Here is a 23,872-nt window from a genome sequence, read left to right on the forward strand (position 1 = left end):
AGTGCCACGGGTGTTTCAGGAAATTATAGTCTTTAAAAATACAAATTAAACTGTGGTCCTGACTCGTATTTACACAAAACTAAGTGTTAGTTTAGATCTTTGTTTGGTTTGTTGACAATAAGAAAAGTGCAGATTACCGTCAGCCTAATCCTTTAAGATGGGTTAATTACAGACGGATACAGTGAGTTTGGCTCTATGGTGACTTTCTCTGCTTGTAAACTTTCTCTCTAATTTAAACAGAGTGACAAAGTTCACCCTAAAAAAGCACGTGAGTTACAAAATACAGCATTATGTACAGCTAAATGCTACGAAGCGGATTTTGTTAAATTTTGTCCACACAAAAAAACAACCCCAGAATCTTCCAGCGATTAAACTTTGTTCGAAACCCTTATTTACAACCGAGCACCTGAACAGTGGCAATCTGGCATTCAGAGCACGTTCAGGAGTTTACGGTCCGGTGCGTCAAAGACAACTCCGCTGGCGCACAAGGCCGCGTCCATCAGTGGAGAAGCAAGCGAGCACAGCGGGACCATCAGCACGGGAGCATCTTGTCCGTAGAGCTCAAATAAGACGTAAGGAGAGGAGGTTTAGGCAGCGCTCAGCCGGTGCCACGCTGACACCATTTTCTCTGGGTGAGCTACCGTGTCCTTCCACTGCTCCACTGCTTCTGGGACGGAGCTGTCGAATCCCAGCGGAACCTGCCAGAAGCATTGGGAAGACAATCCTTCTTTAGCTTGTTGCATTTTATCTTTTTTTCAAGTTCTGTGCGTGCGTGCGTGCACGCGTGCGTGCGTGTGTGTGTGTGTGTGTGTGTGTGTGTGTGTGTGTGTGTGTGTGTGTGTGTGTGTGTGTGTGTGTGTGTGTGTGTGTGTGTGTGTGTGTGTGTGTGTGTGTGTGTGTGTGTGTGTGGAGGTGAGGCCTGTTAAAACGAGAACTTTTCCCACATCGATACACTCCTGTGTGTTTTTCCTTAAGCCTTACTTAGTCTAGTGTGACCAGTAGTTCAATGGTTAGTTCATGATTAATAATTAATGAATAGATAAATAGTTCATGAAATAAAAAATAAATGACTGTGTTTAACTACTTTACTTCCTACTGTGACACTATGTTGAAGCAGACCACAAAATAAAGAGAAACGCGTCCCAATATTCTGTAATTACCACCTGTGGACACAACGGCTGTTCATCAAAGGTTATTTAGTCTTTAAGTATGATTATTTTACTTACTGTCCACATATATTGATATTAATGATGCTGCCGATTCTTTGCGGAGTTGTTGAAAACTCAAATTAACATCCTTCAGTTTTAATCCCAGGAAGTTAATCAGTTCGTAATATTTTAGGCATTTTGGGATGTTAAAGCCTCTGAAACAGCTTGAGATCACGGGTACGTTTGGGTGCGTTAGCAGCTCTGTATAGCAGAACAAAACTTGCAAAACTTACCAAAGAAATATTTGAACAGTAAGATATAGAAAAAAGAAAAAACTTAAATTGCGGATGTACAATTATTTTTAGACTCTTAAACCAACATGGACGGTGAGTGTTTAAAGTGTTCAGGAAAAATATGGAAATTTGAACTTTGCACTACTAGACTAAAAGTCTAACGTAAAACCTGGAGTCAGAACAACTCACCTGTCCGAGACACTGTTTCCTCCTGACCGAACTCCGGTTGTAGAGTTTGACTGACAGCGAGTAGGCGTGGTCTAACGAGGCCAAGGGGAAGTGAAACGTCTCCGGCCATTTACACTGCCCGCCAGAGGCCTTCAGGATGCGAGTCTTCTTCTTCATCACCACCCGCCCCAACTGGTGCATCTCCACTTTGACAAAAAAGGCTTGAGAGGTGGAAACAACAGCGTGCTAGTCAAAGATGAGTTACTCTTTCTCTTGTTGTTGTGTACATCATTTCACATTAGACTGTTTCCAGTCACACCTCCAGTACCTTGGGTGAGCGGTGAGGAGGATGTTGGGAGGTTTTGGGCGGCGAGGACCTGGAGCTGCATGCGTCCGTTGACTGGTTGAAAACAGGTGGTGAGCTGCAACTCAGCGTGGCACACCTGAAAGATAAATACAATTATATCTTTATATATAGTATATTCAGATATGTAAAAACTCTTTGAACTTTTCATGGCACAACAATCTATTTTCGTGTCCTCATTTCGTGGCATTTCATTGTGAAAATGACTAAATATAAAATCTTTAACCTTTTGAAAACCAACCTATTTGTAGGCCCTTTCCTCACAAATTGCATACCCAAACTAAAAAAGATGTATCTCTGCAACCACTAGGGCTATTTGAATAATTTTGGTTAAAATAAATACACGTGTGAGTATTTGTTCAGATGTGTAAATATCAGTCTATAAGTTACTGGTTAAGAGTAAATGAAGAAGATACACAGAAAAGAAGAAGAAAAAGGTTTCAGGTCTGCCTAGAAAAAAAGCACTTTCAGGATGATTATTTATTAAAGCTTCTAAATTCACAAGAGGGGTATTTACTGTCGTACTTTACGTCGTAGAACAAAACGTTAAAATCTCTTAAGATCGTGGTCACCACAGACCTTTTTTCAGGCATCAAACACCAAACTACCATTGCTTTTCAAAAGTACTTATTTTCGGGGGTTTTCATTCCTCTGGGGACCATGAACAAAATCCCCAATGCTACGACACATGGCTAGAATCAATATAAGAAGGATGAACACAGTGTTTATCTGCTCTGCATTAAATGCCTATGAGTCGCAACTAAAGTTTTTAAAGGGGAAAAATCACTAAGAATGTACCCTAACAGATTACTATACATTATATTTATCAACCTTTTCAAGTCAAATGTAATATCTCTGACGTGTGTATGACTCATCTTGGACCACCAGCTTTTTTTTTTTCCTGTTCAAGACTTCTAAGGAGTTCAGCTGTTTTGACCCTTCGGAGCTTCAACTGACTGACAGTGATTTGGACAATTTGGGCCTTTTGTGTCCGCAAGATGGGTAAAATCACTCACTGAGTCAAATCGACCCTCTGAAAGATGATTCACCGTCGGAACCACTAAGTGCAGAAACAGTTCACATTTTACTGTCACTGGCCAGACATGCATCCATTTATCAACAAAACCATTCTCAGCCGCGGAAATGGTTTGAGGTTTGACCTACTTTCCATGTCTTACATTTCCAGAATCTTGTTTCTTCTCTCCAATAAAAGCACATTTCCCAATTCCCCTTGATAATGAATCCCCTTTCTCTTTTTTCCTGTGATTATGCAACAACATAAAGTCTGCCTCGGTGTTCCCCTGGTGGGGCCGAGAGTACAGTACATGCCAGTGGGCTACAATGCATCATGGGGACAGTTTTATGAGGCACACACAGGGCTTTGTCCTTAATGTGCTTATAGAAAGGTGATAAAAGACAGCAGCCAACAGAGGAAACGATGGACAATAAGTCATAAAAGTTCTGGATATTCCCACACAGGAAGTTTTTCCTCTTGGCCATAGCTGGCCAGCCGGTGAGACACGCTCAGCTAGCACTGTTGTCAAATATCTAAAAAAAAATGGGATGTATTGTAGTGTCATTTGGTTCAGACATTCATGTCCCCTTCAGGACTAATTGTAATCTCTTCACTGATCCTCTGACTTCTCACCAAGCAACATCATTAGGTCAAAATTTCTGGCGGCCCAATACTTTGGCGTATGTCCAAATAGAGCGCTGTAGGATGACGTGTTTTTTTAGGTTAACCAGGTAGTTAGCATCACACTGGTTCCACCAACAAAAAGCCAATGGGACTTTTCCATTTGATTTGGATTACTGCAGAAAATGTGGCAAACACAAGTTTGTGATATTTACATGTTTTGTCCAGCAAGATCATCTTCAGAAATGATTAGCTGCTCTTTTTAAGACACGTAAAAGCTGCAAAATTCATGAGGGGGATATTTTCTGCCATGTAGAACAAAATGTTAAAAATCATAATAATTGTTTAATTCCTGACCATCTTGTAAATGTTCTCAAACTGTGCTCCCAATGGCACAATGTAATGGAAACAAAGACCGGCACCAGCGTTAAGACCAATAACAAACTTTAGTGCCACATGCCTGACTCACAACACGTGAAGTGGACACTCACAGAGGATTTGGACGGAGGGTTGAGCTCGAGCCAGTGCTCCGTCTCCTGAGGGCCGAGCTGTCGTAGGGAGAGGACGCACTCGGCCACCGTACGTTTCTTGGGGTTGTGCGTCTGCAGTCGCAACACTAAAGCGCTGCAGCGCAACTGCTGGAGATGCAGCGCAAACACAAAGGTCTCCATGAAGGACACGTCCTATAGAGCAGACAGTAAAATTAGATGTTTTTCCCACAACTCATTTAGGAATAATAAATCCAATCTGATGCCAACTGCAATAAAACCCCTGCAAAGAATAGTTAAACTTTGTATACAAGAGTATTTTTTAATTAATAATCCTTCAGTTAATATCAGAACCGTTTAATTGCTAAGTATGTTTCACATACTAGGAATTTGTCATGGCGGGTGGTGCATAACATTAGACAATAAACACAGTGCAAGAAATAGGAACATATTACATTTACAATTAAATTTACAATAGAATATAAAATAAAATGTAGCAGAATAAAATCTGAGAAACAACTCAATTTGTAACCACAAACATAAAAGAATCAGGTTTTGGACAGCTGTCATTACCTGACAGTAGTCCTTTATCGTGCTCTTGAACTGTATCGGTTTGGGGATGGTGATGATCCCTTTAAATCCAATCTTTTGTTGTTCCACTCCATTTGGAACCAGGTTGAGCTCTGAACACTGATAAAGAAAGAGGGAAAAGAACGTTTGAGTCGAGGCAGGTCAAATCTATTTCTACGCCACAGTGCTCCTAAGCAAACAGCGTAGGGGAAAGCTAAAATACAAACTAAAAAGAAAAACAAGAGAATCCCAAACCTCTGATGAATCAATCCTGGATGTGCGAGGCCATGAATTTTTTTATTGTTGTTGCTATTTCTAGAGACTGTTAATGTTTAATGTTTTAAAAAAAAAAAAACTTTATTTAGGCAAAATGAGCTCCATTTATGCTCCAGGAAGGAGTCTATTATTAACATAATGTCACACAACAAGAGTATTTGTGCATCTACTTCCATCCAAATGTCCCAATGGATAGTTCTAGAGCAGCACTTACCAAAAACAAAAAATCTGAATATTGGGTGGGGAAAAAGGTGCCCCATTTTTCATGTTTGCATTAAAGCCATACAACTGTAAAACCAAAAATATAGCCGTAACAAAAATATTGATTGTACAATACACACAGAGATACACTGATCACTGTGTTTTGGCATCAATGAGGAAAGTTCTGTGTCTTATTTTCTGTGTCCGAGCCAAAGTTAATGGAGCGCTGAGAGAAGCTAACAGAGAGCTGTGTTTCTAAAACACAAAGGTCTCATTGAGAAATGCTGCAGCAGAGGCACAATGGAGCTGTTTGTGTTCTCAGGCTCTCCTCCTCTCACAGCATGTAACCTTACCTGGACCACGGTGATCCACACCTGCTCCAGAGCCTCCTGGTAGTTCACTCGGACGCACACCTTCCCCAACTCACGCTCGTCCCCGGACAGGGGGATGGAGTCTGTAACATCAGCGGCACAACAGGAACACATTACTGGATGCTATTGGATGTAATGGTGGAGCTATATGAGCGTTGAAAGCTGACACAGATACACTTTTGCACCAAATTATTATTATTACAGTATTTTTTTGTGGCGTAACAAAGTACATTTAATTTGACCTTTTCTCCTCTTGTTATCTATAACATCTATTTAAGTACAAGGCTTTCAGTCCAGCTCCATTAATGAAAAAGCAACACTGTTTTATTGTTGCAAAGAGTATAATGCAAGGATTCAAGGAGGTCATTATGCAACACAGTTGTTGCTAAACAAGAAAAACATGAGAAACAAAACAGCATTTTTTCAAATGACGTTCACTGACGTACACATAACAGAGATAGAAATGTGTCATGGAAGTGCAGGAAAAATGTAATACAAATGATTTATCTCTTATTATGACCAAGCTGCCTATCCTTATGGAATAATACAATCTTTATGGAACAAGGCTTATCTCTGAAGCTCAATGGTGGACCTTAGTGAAAACATTTGTCAGTGATTAATGCTTCTTCCCTTTCATGACCGCACAATGCACAGTGATCGTAATCAGACTTACTAGAAAGTATGAAAAGGGGAAATTGTGTGTAGACAAAGGTGTATTTTACCAAGGCTGCTTTCAATGGAGCCAATCATGGAGGATGTGCTGCTGAGGACGCTGGAGACGGAGTCGAAGCGCTGCAGGTGAACCCAAAAACACACAAAGATGGTCATCCTTTACCAAGAGTACAGACACGCTTTTGACTCAGTGAGGCTGTAGCTAAATGAGCTAAATGCTAATGATGTTCAGAAGGTGTAATGTTAACTATGCTTATCTTCGGTAGCATTGCTAATTTACAATAAAATCAAAGTATAGATGAGGCTGATGAAAATGTCATTAGTTTTTCAGGTATGTTGTCATTATTAACCAAAGCATTGGAGTTTAAATTGGAGCTGGATGAGAAGTTAGAGGATTAGAGTTATTACAATTCATCCTCTTGGGAACAAATCTGAACCAAATTGCATGCCAATCCATCCAGTAGTTGTTGAGATGTTTTTCCACTCAGAACCACAGATGTCAACCTCCTTGTGTCGCTGGAGAAAAAGCCTAAGTCACCAAAGTCCTGAGGATTCATCTGCTGTGGTTCATGAATGTCTGTACCAAATTGCATTGCAATCTATCCTTTCGTTTTTGAGATATTTTATATTTAAGATTTCAAACCTTCATTCAAGAAACCCGGGTTTATTTGTTTACTGTCAGATCTTTCGCAAAGGAGTGCCTCCACTGTTTGCTCATATTGCTGCAGAGCAAAACATTTGGGCTAATTGAACAGTAGTTGTACAGCATGTCGCTCTAAAGACCTCAATAGAAATTAAAGGTGAATAGAAATGTATCAGTGTTAGTTCACAATATGCAAAACAATGAGTGCGTTGCTTTGACGTTGCTCTTTTCAAAGTGTGTGCCCTGAACGAGACATTCAAAAGTTTATCAAGGTTTTGGGCGAGACGTTGGATTGATTGTTTGTACCACAGCCTCAACTATAAGAAGCTGTTGATACTACACCACATCCTTTAAAGAACAAAGAAATATACGCCCCAACTTACTCATTGTTTTCCTTATTATATTACTGATTAAATAGCACTTTGTCCAAGACAATCAATGGATGAGTCACATGCAGCAAACAGAGATACATTCAGGCACAGCTGGAGGATTAAGTGCTGAAACTGAAATTAAGATTTGAAATACAGTCAGATCATTTTTCGGGATGACTCACAAGCCTACATTGACTTCCAGTAATACATAGAGGATCTCTTGGGGAGATTTATTCCTATTTTAAAGACTTAAACAAGATATTTGGAAGCCCAACTGAGACATACAAAATGAAAGATTTCAGTGTTCTCCTGGTTTAATAAATTCATAAATAATATAGTGTAAAAAGAAATATAATGTCATTATACTTTACCCTCAATTTAAGATCAGTTAGTATAAAAAATAGATAAATAAAACAGTTGCCCACAACGGACAAACCAAACAATGGCTCCAATAAGATTTGTATGTAATGACAATTTTGGATTTTGGGCTGAACTGTCCCCTTGTCTCCTTTTTTCAACTCTTCCGGATGCAATGACCCTCTAACTTTGTACCTAAATCAAAACGCCAGCTTGTAAGGCTTGTTTGCCATATGTTTCTTTCTGCTGTTGCGGAAACTTTTACAGTGGAAACTGTAAAACTATATTTAGTCTTGGTTGACACAGGGTGAGAAACGCTGACTGCATATAGATTAGATAGTGAACAGTCTCACCTGCATGTGAATTTGAGGGCTGGACAGATCAAACATGGAGCTGCTGAGTCGCTGCTCGCCACCCACATTCAGCGTCCAACCTGGAAGAAAAACATCAACCCACAATAAGGCTGTTTAATTAAGTTTATCTGCCATTAAATCAGCGATAAATGTAAACAGTACTATTTGTTTAATACAACTTTTATACATTGCTGCCAATAGAATTAAACAGTGCCTATGTCTTTATTCCCCATTGCAAATATTTCCTGTACTATATCACAAAATAGGTGTCTATTTTGTGTATAGGAATAGGCATATAATGATGGATATGCACGTGGATATTCAGACACAAACTTCTTGATTTCACATCTCGCATAAACTCTTAAAAAATGAAAAGACAGTCAGCCGAATTGTGAGATATAAATGTACACAGATTGATTGCTGATTGGCATACATACGATCAGAAATTCTCTTCTGTGACCCATTTTATAAACATTATTTCATTCAGATTACATAACTGCACAAAATCAATTTCTGCTCACTTGTTTTACATTTGAAAAATATTTTAGATTCACAACTGGAGCAAAGCATGGATGAGGTTTCTGCTACCTGGACTTTGGGGCATGGGGTCTCTGTTCTTCAGTGTGCCGCGGCGGGTCGATCCGGGGGAGATGTACTCGGCCAGCTGACCCTGATGGAGGCTGGACTCTGGGCTGTAGGGGAAGTGACTGGAGCCCAGCAGCTCTGCTTTCCTCTCTGCATACGTACACCGGGCGGAACCTGCAGACAGACAGCAGGGCTGGAGGTCAACTCGCTTCTCTTTTGACCAAATTATTCTTTTCAGTAAACTAAAAGACTGCAGCCATTCACTTAGAAACAGGATATCCTGGTACTTGTGTAATCAAACGTCAGGTCATACAGCAATAACCTCTGAGCTGATTTTAATGAAACTTTGACACATGAGGCATTACGGCACTTGCCTCTGTGTAGTGGGTGGAGTAAAATGTGTCACCATAACCTTTACCTAATTCTAACCCTATGTCGAGGAAAGATTACACATGTTATTCTGCCCTATGTCTTTGTGCTGGAGGCTGCAGCATGGGGAATACCTGCCCACTGACCTGTTGTATAGGAATTCAATGTTGTAAAAATACCTATAACATACATTGGATGGGAAACTTTTTACACACATCCTGCTGATGAATGGCCTAATGGGGGCGCTGTTCAAGTGAAAATACATCGCACAAAAGTAATTTTCCTTAATCCGTATTTAATCCGAAACTAACAGACATCTGGAGAAACTCAGGTTAAAAAATCTTCAAGAAATTGAAAAATTAAGCTACGGAGAACCAACCAATTGCAAATGAGTATCTACAGTGTACACTGGCATTGGATGACCAAAAGTTAGCGAGCTTAAGCTCTTCAATAAATCACAAGAAAAGCTGTGATCTTTGAATTCGACAAAAGCAGACAGAGTTGTTTTTGAAACTCCAGAATGCATTTAAACATTTTTTTTTCGAAATCACCAGAGAAAGAGAAAAAAAACACACATAACTACCATTTTCTTGGCCAAATATTGGTTCTCCAAATGAACATAAACCCAAAGCTTCTCTTGAGGGAATTCACCCTCAAAATCCAGCCAATCATGGCAGCCATAATGCAGTGAATGAAGCACAATAGAAATCACACTTGCAATAATATAATATAAGTCACAAGTCACGTGTTGTATGTTCAACGTGGCCAGAGATGCTGTAATGCCAGAATTTGCCAGCCCAACCTTTAAGTCAACACAAAAATCTAAGACAGGTTTCCAGATCGTTGCACTTCATGATGGTGAGATTTACACATTAAAGCCCTTAAAATATGAACAAATCTTTAACGCAGACAAAAGGAGAATAGCCAGCTGATGGTACGTACTCTGCGGCCCAGACTGTAAATTGGGGTAGCGGCAGCCTCTGGGTTGGATGTAGGAGGCCTTGAAGGTCGGCAGGACGAACGGCACATCTCTGCCGCCCGGGGGCAGCTTGGACAGGAGGTAGTCCTCTGTGACCCCCCTTCTCCCGCCATCCGGGTCCCATCCTGACGCCTTAGGAGGCATCTTCAGCGCGATCACTTGAAAGCAGAAGAAGAAGAAAAAAATCATACAACCAGAACCAAAACACTCTGTCAGAGCTGTCTGGCATTTAGCTGTGCAGGATGCCATGTGTACCTTGGGTCTCCTGCTCCCTCCCCTTCTTCTTTGTGAACTTTTTGCAGCAGTCTTTGAGGCACTCCATTGCTGCTACTGGAAATATTTCAATGATGAAAGAGTAAGTGGAGGTTAGAGTTTACACAGTAAACAGTGATACCATGGCTGGAGCAAACCATTCTGGGGATCTAATCAGGAGTTGATAACACTCAAGATACTAAAATGTGTTATGGTGCCCCAAAATCAAACATAGAATTCAATATTTGTAACCCCACACTTTGTTATAGTATACACAAATGTTGTCATAAAATTCCCAAATCACGCAAATTTGGCCAACAATTTGATAAAATCTCAATTATTTTTGTTGAGTGTGCCTATCGTCAAATTTAGCATAGTGTACCAACAATGTGTTTATCTAGTTTCCACAAAAAAAAGTTTGTATTGCACACCAATAATATATTATCTGATGGAACCCATAAATGTGGTATAATGCCCCCATTCCCTCTCCCTATTTGTCAGTTGTTTTCTTTATCCCAAAGTCTTTTAGAGGTCACCAAAAACACCAAATAGCTCAAAGCAAAACATGTTATAATCCCAAATTTTGTTATAGCATTTCTCCATTGCTAAAATATGGTATTACACCCCAAAATGTGTTTATACATTCCCCAATTTGTTCTAAAAATGCCAAATTTGGGAGAACACCTTCAAAATTGATATAATCCTCAAATTTGTTTTAGTTCCTCACAAATACCCCAAAATAGCTACTGAGTACAAGAAATGTGTTAATCATTATAATCACACAAATAGTTATACTACCCCCAACATTGTTGGTTTTGAATCCTATGCCTATATTGTTATAATCTTACAAGTATTATTATTGTACCCATAAACCCCTATGCTTGTGATTGATTAAATAAATAATAAATAAATTCCTCCCAATCAGTGTCGCAGTGCTCATAAATCCTTTATTTCTTTGTCATTACTGGGAGGATATTTTAGTGTTGTAATAAAACCGTTTCCTGACAAAGCTAAACTGTGATAAATAAGGACACCATCTTAATTCGGTTTGAGGATTACTTGGGAGATTGTCAAACTGCAAAAAAAAGTGCAGTGAGTTTGAATTATTTCATTTCCTCCCAACCACAACAAACATCGCTTTGTGCTGCGGACGTATGAGGGAATTTGACTTTGACTAAACACATCGAAATGCAATTAATCAACTATATAACTTCACACAACAAAAGCAGTAAAAATGTGAACTTACCGGTGCGATGTTTTCACTTTCAGAGGATAAAGTTTGAACATCCGACGGTGCAGTTCTCTCACGGGCCGACTGGAGAGAAATGCCGGCGAGCTCTGCAGGTTTATGGAGCACTTTAGTAACAGGTATCTCTCTCTCTCCTTCACCCTCCTCCCTACCTCCCCCTCTCTCGCTCTCGCGCTCTCGCTCTCGCGCTCTCGCTCTCTTCCCGGACTGCCACTGCGTGTTTGCGCTTCCTTCCCCGAAGAGCCTCGAGAGAACCGCTTTCTGTTTTGATTGTTTTTTCTTTTGTCTCCACTTAACTGCTCGGTGTCATTTTATTGTTCTACTACTCTTCAACTGTATAAAAAACGACCATCCAAGTCCCGTATGTCTTTACGGACATACGGGTGCTCCCACATTGTTATATTGCTTCAACACTGGCATGGTGCTCCAACATGCCCCTGAATAGCTATCCCAAAATATCACATTAAAATCCAATATCTGATACAATCTCAGATTATTAATTTGATCCCACTATTTCTTATAATCTTCATTAAAATCACAGAATGTGTTGTTTTGGGAGTTCAGGAGCCTCTTCATTCCAGTACATTGTTATTGAGTATTGATATATGTAACCTGATAATCAAAAACATTTGTTATAGTGCTCCCCAAATGCCATAAAAACAAAGTGATATTAATAAATTGCTGAAATAATCCCAAAATTTGTTTTACTCCCAAATGTGTCATCTTTAATCCCCAACATGTGTCCCCACTGTTTGTAATGAATAATCCCAGAACCCCCCTCTGCTGTAGTTTCAGGAGTTCAAGAGCTTGCTCAAACCAGGGACAGTTATTGTTAATGTGTGCCCAAATCTCACAAATGTGATGTATCACCTCCAAAATCTGATAATTTATATAATCTCAAATTTTGTTTTACTACAACCCGCTGCCAAAAATTTGTAGTGTTAAAATGTTTTATCTTTTTTCGCCAAAGTTTATGTAATCCACAAATGTGTTACAAATGCTGTCCCTATACATTCAATATTCATAATCACACCTTTTTTTAAGTCCTCCTGAATGAACATGATCTAAAATGTATAATCCTAAAATAAAGTGTGCTGTCAGGTTTGGCTCATGCCAGAGACAGTTGTGTGGTGAAGACATTTATTGGACATAAAAAAAGAACTTATCAATAATTCAGTTAATGACTGGTTGTTACATCATTTCAAATATTGCCACTGCAAATGCACAATTACACTTCAGCTTAGATAACCATCTCATAATAAAAAACATGACAATGATCTGACGGCTCTTGAATTCAGGCATATAAAAAGTTACTTTCACAGTTTATCTGAAGGGATGAAAATTCACAGACAACTGGGGAAACTCGTGAAAAGAAAAAAAACTGTATTGTGTATACGCTGGTAGTCATTGAGGGTGATTCCCATCATTTTTCTAAATAGAGGATGTCAGAAATTGTACACCATAAATACCCCTCTGTGTCGATAGTCCATAATCACAGCCATAAAAGCTCAGTGTCCATTAAACCAGGGTGGGGATTCGAGCACCGGGATGCTTTTCCCATCAGCTGATCGTGGCTGAGTCTTTATCGGACGTGTCTTTAAGGAAGATGACATAATGATAAAAAAAAAGGTGATGCGCTTTCTCAAACAAACCATGACATCAGCTGCAGTAGACACTCGACTGAGTTAATATTGGGACGCTCAGAACGGGTGCCCTGAGACAAATACGGTCAGGCGAATGATGGAGCTGCCTCTGAAGTTGATGACGTTGTTGACGGTGACCATCTCCAAGTCCAGCACCACCTCTTTGGGACCTTTGATGGGCCGTGACAAGACCAGTGTGGCACTCACGTTACTGGTTTGCTGAAAGATGCGGAAGACAGGAGAAGGAATGTGAGCAATGAGGTGCAGGAAATGCTTTGAATCTGTCAGCTGCGCATCAAGAAAGACATCCAGGTCTCGGGGCTTTTTGTCGTAACGTTTACAACGAGCAAACGGAAGCACAAAGTCAAGGAAGGTCAATGGGTTTTCCATAGTGCATATAGGGCCAGAAGAGGGTTTGTTCAAACAGGGACAACAGAAGGAAATTTGAGAAAGATATTGTTAAAGCTCATGTGGTCCTGTATTCATGCTGCAGAGAATCTTTATACTTTGAAATCCTCCTAAAAAAAAAAAGTCTCTTTTAAGACTGTATATCTTCAAAAAGAAAAGTCACCCTCCCAAACACATTACACACACCTATTGCGCCATCTACTGGACAAGGTCAGGTGCTTCATCCTCCCCTTTCTTTACAGGCATTATGCCCGACATACTGGATGTGTTTACTTGGTGTATCGGCCCTTTTCACTGAAGACATTTAGACTTTTCACAGTAGGAAAAAGTAGAGGTGTTACTAATAACATTAACAATGTCTCGGTTTAGCCATTATTCATTTCATTGTTCACACCTGTGCTTTCTCTACTGCTACACGTCAACATGTATTTTGTGGGAAAAGCCTGTTGGTATGTAAACAAAGGAAATTAGAGCTGAATAATTTGTGGTTTGTTTTCAGAATCTGTGCAGAATCACACTTATAACAAAGAGCTCAAAGCTTGTATTGTTTAAGTAAAGTGGGAGCTTTTGCTTTTTAAATGCAAACCTACACTATTATTTACATTAAAGTAAGAATGGGATCAAATACATGACTTTAATCCCGACAAACAACTTGGAGTAGGTTTGTATTTAGACATTCTTTTGTGATGGAAAAAAAAGCTTTTTACAACAAAGCTGGCCCCATAACCTTCAAATTTGGCATTGCACCCCCCCCAAATATTTGATTTTTTTTACACAAATGTGGCACTGTTTGAGTGAAACAATGTGTTCTGCAATTTCCTCTCCTGCTCAATTCTGCAATTTCATTGGGTTGTCTGGTGATAGAGTTTGAGTTTCTGTAGGTGACGCTGTTTCTTTTTTACTGTAAATAAACCATTATATGAGAACTTCTCATTTTATTCCTTTAAAGAGGTAAAAAGTCCTGGTTGATTTAGAATTAAAATTTTAGTTGTAACAGTGAAATTGTGCTTATGCCATAGAAATAAAAAAATATTATATTTCTATAGGTTTAGTAGTCTGGAGTCTCGTTGTTACATGACCTACACATTTTCAGAATTGTGTGCATAATTACATTTTTTGTGAATAAACAGTAGAGAAAAATTGTCGTACGCCACAGACACCCAGTACGTAATACAGCAAAGATATACATATTACAATCCCCATTGTGTTACCTCATTCATCGATAGTGACTTGACAGACATTTACGACTGACAATCTTTGAGTTTGACACTTTAAAGCGTTAAAAAGGTGACACTTGGTGTCTCCAGCTTTACGGATCTCTCACGTACTCACCCTCATGTAAAACTCTCGTCCCTCGTTGCCCGACTTTATCTGGAAGATGTAGAAGGCGCCGGGGTAGCGCGTGGTGGCCTGCATCTGGAAGATGTCTGCAGGCACACTGCGCCCCGACGACAAGTCCATGTGTCGGTACAGAATAGTGAAGGGTTTGTCCCTGCAGGCAGGGTTCTCAGCCGAACACATGCACTGACTGCAGAGGACACACAGGGCCGGTTTCAGATATCACGCAGCAAATACAGGTATGGCTGTGCGGCAATGAGGTAGATATACTAGACATGTAACGGTAGAAATACTCACTTGTCACTAACTTCGATGTAAGGAGAGTGACACTGTAAAGCATCCAGGCACGTATTGCCTCCCTGGAAATTGAAACATACTTGTGCTGTTGTACAGGTGTTGTTACCAGTGTCACATTCATTGATATCTTCAAAATCAAACACACAACAATCAAAGTCAGTTAAAACATCATCATCATCAACAACATCATCATCAACAGAGAAACAACAATTAGAGAGATTCAACAATACGGTAATTGAGAATAGCTGGAAATGGTACAAAGAACAAAGAGAGTACATAATAATACTTAATGGTGTGACACTTGTTTTAAACATTAGCTGATACAGATGTGCACCTCGTCTAAATGCTGGCTTAATGATCCTTGATATCTTTGGTGCAGCATTGCAGATGCATTGTAACCACACACAAAAAATAAACTCAAGAAACATTTTAGGTGACAAATGAAAAATATTCTAAGCAAAATGCAATCAAAGAGAGCAGATTAAATAACATTCCAAAATATTACAACAAGACAATTCACTGCAGCTTTGTGAGCTGTTTTCATTCATAGTTGCTTGAATATTTCCCCCTTGTGACACAGCATCTAAACTGTCCACCAAAAAGACGTTAAAACACAATTTTTATTCAGTTTTCCTCTGTCCTGAACTTTACCTTCACAACTCCTGCCGTCCTCAAACACATAATATCCAGGCGGACAGACGCAGGAGAAAGAGCCGGGCGTGTTCACACATTTGTGCTGACACAGAAACTCAGAGAAGCTGCACTCATCCAAGTCTACAGGGAATAAAAAAAATAATTAATACATAATAATAATAAAGAATCAGAACTAATGCCTAACGACAAGGTTTAGGGTTCAAGTTCAACCAATTCTGTGGATTAAAGTGTGAATATGAGCCTGTGATACCCAACTGGAATGGGCTCCATCTTCCTGTGATGCTGCACTGGATAAGCAGTTATAGAAAATAGATGAATGGAAAGACAGTGTTCAGGATATATTACATTATCGAAGAAAATCTAGATTAAATCTAAAGTGCATGTAGTTAATTAATGTATAGTTTGGCTCATTTAGAATTATATTATTCCACGTTTATCAGTTGGGAAAAGTATTAGTTTGACTCTGTAGGATGTAAAGCTTTCATGCTCTACAGACAGGCTTCAAAGCCATAAAACGTTGGTTTTTTTTAGATAAAGAAATTGATCACCAATCACTGATTAGACACCATCAAAAATATTAAAACCACAACCAGCTCTTCTCACCAATGCAAGAAGTTCCGTCGGCCGCCAACTCGAATCCCTCGTCACAGTTGCACATGAAGGAACCGTAGGTGTTGAAGCAGCCGTGACCGCACGGCTCATCCTCACACTCATCCACATCTGGAAGAACAACAGTGGAAGTGAGTTTAAAACAACATTGGAGCACGGCACGGAGGAAAAGAAACAGTGTGCACATGTTGATTTGCACAGGGCATATATTATGCCCCTGTGTGTGTGTGTGTGTGTGTGTGTGTGTGTGTGTGTGTGTGTGTGTGTGTGTGTGTGTGTGTGTGTGTGTGTGTGTGTGTGTGTGTGTGTGTGTGTGTGTGTGTGTGTACCTTGACAGGTCCTGCTGTCTGGGTTGAGGATGAAGCCGGGGTTACAGGAGCAGGAGTAAGAGCCGGGGGTGTTGGCACACAGCTGTTGGCAGTAACCATAGCGACATTCATCAATATCTGGCCAAAAAGAAAGGGACAAACTGGTTATGAATCATAGTATATACATACTGTAGGTCAGTTTACAGTGTTAAATAAGCTGCTGAGCTGCACATAACATGCAGAGGGCGCTGTTCAAGCTTTTTTAGGGTGTCATGGCATTTTGTGAGGAGAAGAAGCAGTATAGTCCTTTCTACATTATAGGTAATATGGTTTTAAGTTCTGGAAATACTTCCACTGATATTCCTACTTGACCCATTGTCTTGATGCATTTGAGACACATATCAACTCGGAAGTGACTCCAAATGACGACAAAGAAACTTAAAATGACTACAAAGAGACACAAATAAGACTAGAAAAGGGAAAAACTACTATGTGGTTTGCCTCAATGTAGGAGAGGTGGTGACCTTTTGCACGTCTGTGCCCAGCGGACCATTGTCTCATAACACAGCTATGTTTATACTAAAAAACAGTTTAGGCCATTAACTTCACATCATGTGCAATCTATCTTCCTACCAGATCAATTTTGGACCTTCATGGCTGCCAATCGTTACAGTATTTCTTTCTAATGCAGAAACTAGAAACATGCTTGACAGAAATAAACCATCAATCATTTTATAATGCCAGAAATCATTGAAATTACATGATTCTCTTCCCAATGTTTGATCGTTAATTGCATTCAAGATCTTTTTCAAAACATAGACTGTGAACGCACCTCCATTTATGGGCGTGCCAATTGTTTCTGTGAGCAACTTCATCATTAGTTCCCAACAATGTTCACCAATGGGTTGTTCAAACGATTTTTACATCTGTGCTATTTGATTTTTCCAAAACTTTAATAAACTTTGCTGGTATACTTTACGTGAAGCACTAATGTGAAGTATGTGCAATGTTCATATATGTAAAAACCCACTCCTCCCCATTTATCTCATGGTATGCTGATGTTCACTCACCCTGGCACTGCCCGCCAATGAGCCAGTATCCTTCAGTGCAGGAACAGGTGTACCCGCCTGCTGTGTTGATGCAGACCTGGGTGGGGTTACAGTGATGAGAGTTCGTCTCACATTCATCAATGTCTGGAGAGAGAGAGAGGAGAGAGAGAGGACTGCTATTATTGACAGTTTTTTCTCTCCTCTTTTTGTGGTTAAAAACAAAAAACAAAACGGTTTAATCCCGAGTGGAGAATGTAAGGAACAAGATAGCTAGATAGCTGATATATGGAGAGTACTTCACCCAAAAATCACATAGAAGAGTCATAAAAACGGGCGTTTAGCATGCAATGACAACATAAACAAGTCATAAACAAGATTATCACACTCTAAATATATGCATCGATAATTCCTGGTTATATTCTGCACATGGTTACTATGCTAAAAGTTATGAAAATGTATCAAATAGAGGTTCATCACATTAACTCTAAAACATTTCTGACCGTAATATACTACTCTTCTACCTTTAAATTAAATTGCATCCATGGTTTTTATGACTCAGTTTGACAGTTAGTCCTAAAAGAACACAAACGCCACAGCCGGAGAGCCTCTTTTAAGGTTGACAGACTTAGGAAAAGTTGCTGCATATGAAAGAATGTCATATAAATGTGATGTAAAACACAACAGAAAGGTATTTCCTCTGCTGGATCATGTACCATTCTTAAATAAATGAGTGAAAGGATAAGGTGAAAGCACATTAATGATATTGTGGGAGTTGTGCTTTTGTACCTTCTCTCAGAAATATATAATCTATATTATTTTTTGCTGTATTTCTAAGCATTCTGTTGAACTCTTGTTTCTGCGTTTTAGTCGGAACAGGAATAAAAAAAGTTGTCCTTTTTATGATTCACACTACTGAAAAATAAAAATTGCAAATCACAAAAGCTACACAGTCGACTGATGATAACTCTAATGCAGTTTTTCAGGGTAAAAAAAGGAGGCCGGTCCACTAGACTGCTGGCTGACAGATTGCCCAAAAGTCTGTTACTTCAACACTCAGGTTTTCACCACCCTGTGTTAAAAAAAAACCCTGTTTTAACACAAAAGTTAACATTTCATTCAATACGGCATCAATTTACAGTTGTTTTTGCACAAGCTTAAAGATTCCTTAGATTACAATCTGAATTCCTTTCACGTCCCTGGAGCAGCTCACACACTACATCATAACAGCCATATTTCCTTATGAGGATGTGACAGAATCAGAAATTCCACCCCCAGTTTCTGGTTCTCAGACCATGAAGTCACCAAATCTCTTGAAAAGCAGTGGGGGAAGTGGGTGGGAGCCCGGCGTTTTGTTTGGACAGCCAGCTTTGATAAGCGATAGCGTCTGTCGGTGTGACCGTTGCCCTTTGTGCCAACTTGGACCGCCGGTCCTTCACGGGAGAAGATGCGGCCACCGGCCAACAGCTACACCCCCACACCTGCTTGCAGTTACCAGTCAAAACCTCTCTGAATGGTCTTAATCTGCACCCCATGTGTACCATTACTGCAGATCTCTCTCTCTCTCTCTCTCTCTCTCTCTCTCTATCTCTCTCTCTCTCTCTCACACACACACACACACACGCTGCAGGAGCATTTCAGTTCAGCTCCTTATATAGGCCGTTTCATGTTTCATGAGCTGCCCACAAGCCTTGTGGTCACCGCTGATAACCCTGATCAGCTTTAGGGAAGTCGAGACCGATGGGATTTGTTTGAAATGAGAAAACTTGGAACAGTCGACACCAAATTTGTTCACGAGCTGTTTCAAAACAACCCCCGTGGCCGTTAATGCCAGGTCCTCTTGGTGAGGAGGATTAACATGTCGGATGTGTTCATCATCTGCTCTCAAATCAAATGGAAAATACACTGAATGTGATCATCAGCATGTTATAACTGTACAATTTCTTGTTTTCAGATCATGTATCAAAAATCCCACAAGATTGGACGTTTTTTCTCAAACCACAGAGGAGCATGTAATCCTTCAACTCGAGGAAAAACATGAAAATCCCCCAAAATCGGAGTTACGAGCAGAAATGCGCTGCACAGTCCCACGTGAGGTGTCATCGTTTGACCCACAATACTCCCAGCTGCTGGGTCATGTGTGCTTGAGCAATCCATCTCCTGCTTAAAGGATCGGTTTACCCAAAATAAAATTTAAAAAAAATATATCTTCATCAGCCGATACTTGTTCCCTCACAGAGAACTGAAAAGGAAAAACCTAACAGCAACATGTATTTCCTATGTATGTAACACCTGGCTGTAGTTAGTTTTTATTCTTTGATAAAGTAGTTCTCAAAGTAAAAACTGTTCCCAGTCTTTTAGTCTGATTTGGGCGATGCTCTTTTTCTATTCCGGTTAAAGGAAGAGTTCAACATTTTCATGAAACACACTTATTTGCTTACTTGACAAGAGTTTGATGAGAAGATTGATCTTCTCAATATGAAGCCGGAGCCAGCAGACAATTATCTTAGCTTAGCATAAAGTCTGGAAACAAAGGGCTAGTCTGGTTCTATCTAAAGATAACACATTCCATCTACCATCACATCTTTATCTTGTTGGTTTAATCCATACAAACACAGTCGTGTTGTGCCAGACTATTTCTTGGCTTTTTATACTTTCATTTTTGTTTGGATTAAACCAACGAGATACGGCGTGTTATGGCTAGCTGTTTCCCCTTGCTTTCCGTCTTAATGCTCATTGGCATCTAGCTGGAGCGTCGTCTTAACCATTGTAGTATCAATCTTATCTAATGCTTGGCAAGAAAGCAAAACCACCCCTTTTAGTGAAATAATAATGCACACAATGACTCTTTGGACTAAAATTCTGCTTCCAACTTCGAGTCGAGTTTGGGGAAGGCCCTTCCTGTTTCTACATGCCAATGCTCCTGTTTACAAAGCAAAGGAGGGATTTGAGTTGAATAACTTGCCTGGTCTTCACTGACCCCCATCCAACACCTTTGGAGTGAACTGTATATGCCGACTGCAAGCTAGGCCTTATCACCCAACATTAGTGGTGAACTTTATTTCTCTATGTATCTGAAATCTGGTGGAGTTTCTTCTCAGACTCTGTTAATGCTAATGCCTTTCAACCATCAGGTGTCCACATAATGTTTTCTGCTTGGGTGGATAGCACTAAGGACAGATTAATAATATTATTTTTGTAAAGTGTACAAGGATGAGCTCCACAAAGCAGCTAAGAGACAAAGAAGACTATAACACGCAATAACGCCGCTTTGAAAAAACCTGGGAAAAACAAAATCCACAAATGCATCAACATAAGGCCTAATTTGTTCCATTGTTCTCCCGCACTGGTGCCATTGATCGAGTGTAGTGCCCTAACTTAAAGACAAAGCAATGTTTGTTGCGGGTTCAGACAGGAAATCACAGTCTGTGTAATTTCTGCCCCACAGTAGCATCAATCAATTAACCCATTACGTCACCACAAAAACACACACACACACACACACACACACACACACACACACACACACACACACACACACACGGGTGTGAGGACTCGTTACGAATGGCCTCAACAGAGGCATGACTGTTCTCCAGGAAATGATTTGGCAACGCATGACCTCATCATTGGCACCGTGATGGTGGAGTTTACCCAAACAAGGTTGTGAGCCGATTCCCTGACAGGCCGTCTCTCCTACAAAGACAAACAGTCAGTATTTGTGCATGAGCTAAACTCCGAAAACTCTTCTATACATTTACACTTTCCACTCATTACACGGTCACGGCTGATTTATCCCAAACACACCAAATGGACTTTAAGGAGGCAAATTTCAAAAGCTTGTCCCGACTGGACGCAGTGGGGGGAATTATGTTCAGATGTAGTCATTATCAGACGTTGAGTGTTTATCTGACAGCTGGGATTTCTTGCAGTTGTGAAATTCAACACAATCAATCAGAAAGCAGAAATGTCCTCACAGAGGAGTCGAAGGCCCCTCTGCTTTCGGCTGGGTGATGGCAGAAATGATGCCGCACCGAGCATCGAACACCACCTGTCCCTGTGATCTGACCGGCTTCTTGCATTCCCCCTGGAGTTCAACAGGAATATCTGATGACTTGCACTACATTTCTAGCCTCGTGTCACCTCGTCCATAGTTTCTCTCTAACGTCTGACACAGGACAGGAGGTGGCAGATGTCGGGGCTGCTGTGCAGAGATTCAGCGAAGGGACGAGAAACTGCAAACAGCTGCAGCACGAGACAGACGCCACCCACTCAAAAAAAATGCAGTAATGATCCTTTAAACATGATGTGAACACTCATGACACGTCACCTTTTAAGATTCACTACAAGGATTTCAGGAGACATTTAACATTTGACATTCATCTAAAAGTGGTTCCTATAAGATATGAAGGTTGCAGCCTTGTGAACCTTTTGTAACCACAACATCACCAAATAGTAGTTTACTTACCTAAACCCAACTAAGTAATTCCATTTCACTTTTAGCTTTGTTCCAAATTTGCAGTCATTTTAGGCCAAACCATAACATTTTTTAATAAATGGAACCAATGATATTGTGGGACGTTTTCTTTGTTCCGTTTGGTTTCAGTGGGCGGAGGCAGATCCAGAACTTTGTTTCTTCTTTCTCAGGACGACTTAGATTTGTATTGTGACCTACTGGAGGGGAGAACCCTTAGACCAAACTACTAAACTGCATAAAGTAGTTAAAAGTACTGAGAAAACATGTATTCATCAGTATTGACAATTAAATAATGTCATATTATGATATTACAGTCACATGTATCCCTTTTTCTGCAAAACAAGTTCCTGTTAATTCTTAAATACATTTTTCTGATTATACTTACAGTGGAGTATTGGTACATTGTCGTAAGAGTACTATTATTTACAGTTGGTCTTCCTCCACTGATATCAGTGTCTGCACACTGACAGTGACTCACCATTACAGCTGCCATCCTCTGCAGGAGTATATCCCAGGAGGCACTGCGCAGTGGCCCTCACTCTGGGGTAGCTGGGCTCCACAGATCTCGGCAGAGCCAGGGGGAAAGTGTCCAATGAGTCCGGGTAAACGGGCTCGGGCAGGGCCGGGATCTCCGGTCTGAACGGCTGGTCGTACAATCTCCTCGGGAGGCACAGGTAGCCTCCGTTCTGGTTCACACACTGCATGTCTCCTCTGCAAACATCTGGCAGGGTACGGCACTCATCCACATCTGGAATACATAGTGGTGCACTGAGAAGACCATTCCTGCATCCAGGACATCTGTGGGCTTGTGATCCATTTGCTTCTCACTATATGTGCACATGGGAACTGATTCTACTACACACAATAAGGGACTTAATGACATGCCCACAACTTTAATTATACAATATATGAGCAGAAGTCCTGTCACTCACCTATACACTGTCTCGACCTGCGATCATAAGCAAAACCTTCTGTGCAGGTCTGAGGAGAGATGATCAAGAAGTGGTTTGTAAATTCTGACAAACTATAAAACTACTCATGAAATATGATATTAATACAAAGTTTTATTCGTTTCAATTGTCCATGCATAATTCCATGTTAACACTCTGACAGGTCAATCTCTCTTGAACATGACCTTGGGTTTAAGATGAATGAAAACACTGAAGGACAGTGGTTTACCTGTCCGTGTCCAGGCTGGACACAAAGCAGAATAAATACCAGAGTTGCCAACATCCTGCAAAGAGGGAATGTCAAGCTTTTAAAGTTGTGTCAGAAAAGTTTGTGTCACTGAAAACAGGAAATTGCTGCGAGCATCCCGTTACATATCTATTCAAACACACAAGTAAAGCACAAACAACTCAAGTCTGTTGCGCAAAGGAGAAGAAAAAAAAAGATCACTGACCTTGCAGAGGAGTAAAACCTGAAGCCACGTACTTCAAAAAGCATGGTTTATGGTTTCTCAAAGGATAGATGTAGACGACCCGTAAATTCTCCCCAAATCCCCTCGCCACTACCCAGCAGGGCTCGCGCCAACCCGGAACTATGCGCCTTTACGCGAAAGCCGATACCAGGTTCTCATTAACCGCGGTCTGGTCGAGCTGAAGCTCCGGTGCATTGACCAAGTGTCGCAGGAATGTCTTTTCAAAATGGACTGTTTCTCCTCCGCTCTGTCAGGCAGTCGCAGATTATTTAGCAATGCAAATTGTCTGGCCGCCGCCAGCGCGCTCACAACAGCTGGATTCAATCAGGG

General features: G+C 40.5%; 2 protein-coding genes across 2 annotated transcripts; both read right to left on the reverse strand.

Moving 5' to 3' along the window:
- Window positions 1–572: 572 nt before the first annotated feature.
- On the reverse strand, window positions 573–10,166 carry tc2n (tandem C2 domains, nuclear; the record flags this gene model as incomplete). The annotated part of the gene is made up of 11 exons (XM_079226384.1): window positions 573–698; window positions 1,631–1,830; window positions 1,938–2,052; window positions 4,101–4,292; window positions 4,671–4,787; window positions 5,498–5,598; window positions 6,238–6,307; window positions 7,912–7,991; window positions 8,500–8,670; window positions 9,808–10,002; window positions 10,100–10,166. The coding sequence occupies 11 exons, from the start codon at window positions 10,164–10,166 to the stop codon at window positions 588–590; spliced, it is 1,419 nt and encodes a 472-aa protein (XP_079082510.1). The 3' UTR covers window positions 573–587.
- Window positions 10,167–12,478: 2,312 nt separating this feature from the next.
- Window positions 12,479–23,595, reverse strand: fbln5 (fibulin 5). The gene is made up of 11 exons (XM_079216825.1): window positions 23,525–23,595; window positions 23,302–23,356; window positions 23,055–23,103; window positions 22,601–22,870; window positions 17,673–17,795; window positions 16,624–16,740; window positions 16,289–16,405; window positions 15,683–15,805; window positions 15,032–15,158; window positions 14,729–14,924; window positions 12,479–13,207 (listed from the first exon to the last, which is right to left on the reverse strand). The coding sequence occupies exons 1-11, from the start codon at window positions 23,566–23,568 to the stop codon at window positions 13,046–13,048; spliced, it is 1,383 nt and encodes a 460-aa protein (XP_079072951.1). The 5' UTR covers window positions 23,569–23,595; the 3' UTR covers window positions 12,479–13,045.
- Between the last annotated feature and the right edge of the window lie 277 nt (window positions 23,596–23,872).

Source organism: Taurulus bubalis (assembly GCF_910589615.1).
Source record: "Taurulus bubalis genome assembly, chromosome: 1".
NCBI lineage: Eukaryota > Metazoa > Chordata > Actinopteri > Perciformes > Cottidae > Taurulus > Taurulus bubalis.

Bases quoted from the DNA above. Each gene is read 5' to 3' on its own strand.
- fbln5 (XM_079216825.1), bottom strand. From the start codon at position 23,568: ATGCTTTTTGAAGTACGTGGCTTCAGGTTTTACTCCTCTGCAAG. The intron at 17,796-22,600 runs GTGAGTCACTGT...CTCTCTCTCCAG, and splicing joins AGAGGATGGCAGCTGTAATG to ACATTGATGAATGTGAGACG. The intron at 16,741-17,672 runs GTGAGTGAACAT...CTTTTTGGCCAG, and splicing joins CATTGGCGGGCAGTGCCAGG to ATATTGATGAATGTCGCTAT.